This window comes from Mesitornis unicolor, unplaced genomic scaffold (assembly GCF_000695765.1).
Source record: "Mesitornis unicolor isolate BGI_N332 unplaced genomic scaffold, ASM69576v1 scaffold34934, whole genome shotgun sequence".
Lineage (NCBI taxonomy): Eukaryota > Metazoa > Chordata > Aves > Mesitornithiformes > Mesitornithidae > Mesitornis > Mesitornis unicolor.
Genome location: NW_010182700.1, coordinates 1 through 2,366, shown reverse-complemented (window position 1 = coordinate 2,366; position 2,366 = coordinate 1). Strand labels below are relative to the sequence as shown.

Genomic DNA, 2,366 nt, shown 5'->3' with positions numbered 1-2,366 from the left:
GATCCCAGCCCCCGCCCTCACCCGTGGGGCAGGGCTCTCGTGGGCCTGTCCCGGCGCAGGGCACCTCGAGGTGCTGTGATCCTGGGGGAGCCCGAGGGCTCCCTCTGAACTGGAAGCCTCTGTAGGGGCTGCAAACTGGAGTGGGAGGCCCCCAGCCTGGGGCTCCCCCCAAACCGCGGGGAGCGAGGCCCTGCCTGTGCCCCCCTCGGCTCCAGCCCCACCTCAGCTCAGCTCGGTTTTGTTCTGGGGTCTAACTCTTCTGTTTTCCTTTAAATACGTAAAACACTAATTCCTTTTTTTAATTTTTAATTCCAAATGAACCAAAAAAAGAGCTTCTCCCTTCTCTCCCCCCCTGCCCTGGCAGAGAACAGGGCTGGGAGGAGGGGAGCGGGGAGCCACGAGCCGTTCCTTGTCCGATTCCTGTGCACACTCTTGTAACGCTTTTAAAACAAATGATTTTTTTATATAAATAAAGTTTTTAAAGTGTTCCTGTGCGCTTGCCGCCCCAGCCGCCCCCTCGGCAGCGTTAGCTTTGCTGTGGACCCCACGTCTCTCCCAGGGCCGTGGCTCCGAACGGTGCTGTTCTTGACAAACCTTTCCCCAGGTTGGGTCGTGTCCCCTCTCCTTTCCAGCAAGGGTGGAGGGAAGGCGAGGAGCACACGAACCGTGAACTGAGCCTGTAACTGCTCCTGCAGGGCCCTGGGACTGCTCAGGAGGCAGCTGAGCACCCTCCTCCTGCCCAGAGCATCGGGGCTTCCCTCGGGAAGCCTTTCCCGGGGTTTTCCCTGTCCGCTGGTGAACTTTGCGCAGGTGGTGGGGCACCATCGCTTCTGTGGTGCTGAGTGCGTCCTTAGCCGGGCTGAGTGAACACGGCTTGGCTGCAGCCCTGCTCTGCCCTGGGCAGCGCCAGAGCCAGGCTGAAGCTGCGTTCGCTTGCTTTGCCTTCACCTGTGTGTATGTGAGTAGAAACTGTTGGCTTGTGGTTTGTTGCTTTTTTGGAAGCAGTTTTCTGGCTTCTGCTTCAAGCAGCTTTTTTGTGAAGCTGCATTGCTGCTGGAGGGGTTTCACCAGGGCGCAGAGCAGCTCTGTGCCCTGTGGCAGTGGCTGCGTGTGGTGGCACAGGGCTGCGCTGTGCTGGTCCTGTGTGGTGCTGGGCTGGGGCTGTGCTGGTGTCCTGCGTGGTTTAGCGTGGCTGGAGCTTGCGCTGCTCACGGGGAGGCCGGGGCTGCTCTTGGGAAAGCAGCTGGGGCAGAGCCCCCTCCCTGGGCGTGCAGCAGTGGGGACCCAATGCACGTGTGGGCAGGGGGAAGGCTGATGGATGCCCCTGGCTCTGGGGGCTCCAGTGCCCCGTTGCCTTGCGCCCTTGTCCCCAAAGCCACCAGTGAGCAGAGCAAAGGCAGGGCCAGTTGTTTTATTGCTTCATGGGGGGAGAATGCCAGGAATGTCTTGGGATGGGGACGAAGAATGGTGTTTGGCTTGTCAGGGACAATGCTGGGGATGTTTGGCTTGGCTGGACCAATAGCAGGGACACTGACGGGTGGGACAGCAGGAGGGGGTGTTTGGCTCAGCAGGGACGATCCAGGGATGCTGATGCTGGGGACGGTACCAGGGACACCTGGGCAGGCAGGAGAGGTCAGAGGAAGAGCTTGTCGTGGCAGGCCTGGCAGTACATCTTGTCGCTGCGCTCGCGGAAGGAGCCTTTGTGCAGCTGGCGCAGGCAGTAGGCGCAGATGAAGTGCTCGGGGTGGTACTTGCGACCCGCGGCCGTGGTGATGGGGCGGCCGCAGCCGTGGCAGATGCTGCCCTGGCGCTGGTGGAAGTGCTGCTCGCAGTAGGGCCGACCCTCCAGCTCAAAGAAGGAGCCGCTGGTGAAGCCACTCAGGCACTCCTGGGGACAGGGAGACGGGGACGGCTGGCACGGCCTTGGGTCACGCTCGCCCCTGTGTCCCCATGGCCACTCACCGTGCACACGAAGCACTCGGGGTGCCAGACGCTCTGCAGGGCTGACAGGTAATCGTCTGTCACGGGGCGCTCGCAGCCCTGGCACTTGGGGGCAAACATGGCCAGGAAGTCCTGGCGGCAGGAGGGCTTCCCGCTCCGCTCGTGGAAACCTGCAGGGAGGGCACCCAACCCCGGTGCTTCCCTCTCCGCGCGTGGAGTCCTGCAGGGAGGGCACCCACCCCCGGGGGCTTGCAGTGGAGTAGGGCCACGGGGGTGCCCAGGGTAGGAGGGGCAGGGGAAAGAGCATGGGGTGATGTTGGATGAGGCAATGGCTGCAAGGGCTGGGTGGGGGGTACCCGGGTGGGGGCAGGAGACCCGGGACTGTTCCCCTATCGTACCGTCCTCTCCAAACACCTTCCCGCAGT

At 62.5% G+C, this 2,366-nt stretch overlaps 1 protein-coding gene across 1 annotated transcript; it reads right to left on the bottom strand.

Moving 5' to 3' along the window:
- Positions 1-1,633: 1,633 nt before the first annotated feature.
- Positions 1,634-2,361, bottom strand: LOC104540143 (leupaxin-like; the record flags this gene model as incomplete). The annotated part of the gene is made up of 3 exons (XM_010183875.1): positions 1,634-1,888; positions 1,963-2,111; positions 2,340-2,361. Coding segments are annotated over 3 exons (426 nt in total), but the record flags the coding sequence as incomplete, so codon positions are not given.
- Between the last annotated feature and the right edge of the window lie 5 nt (positions 2,362-2,366).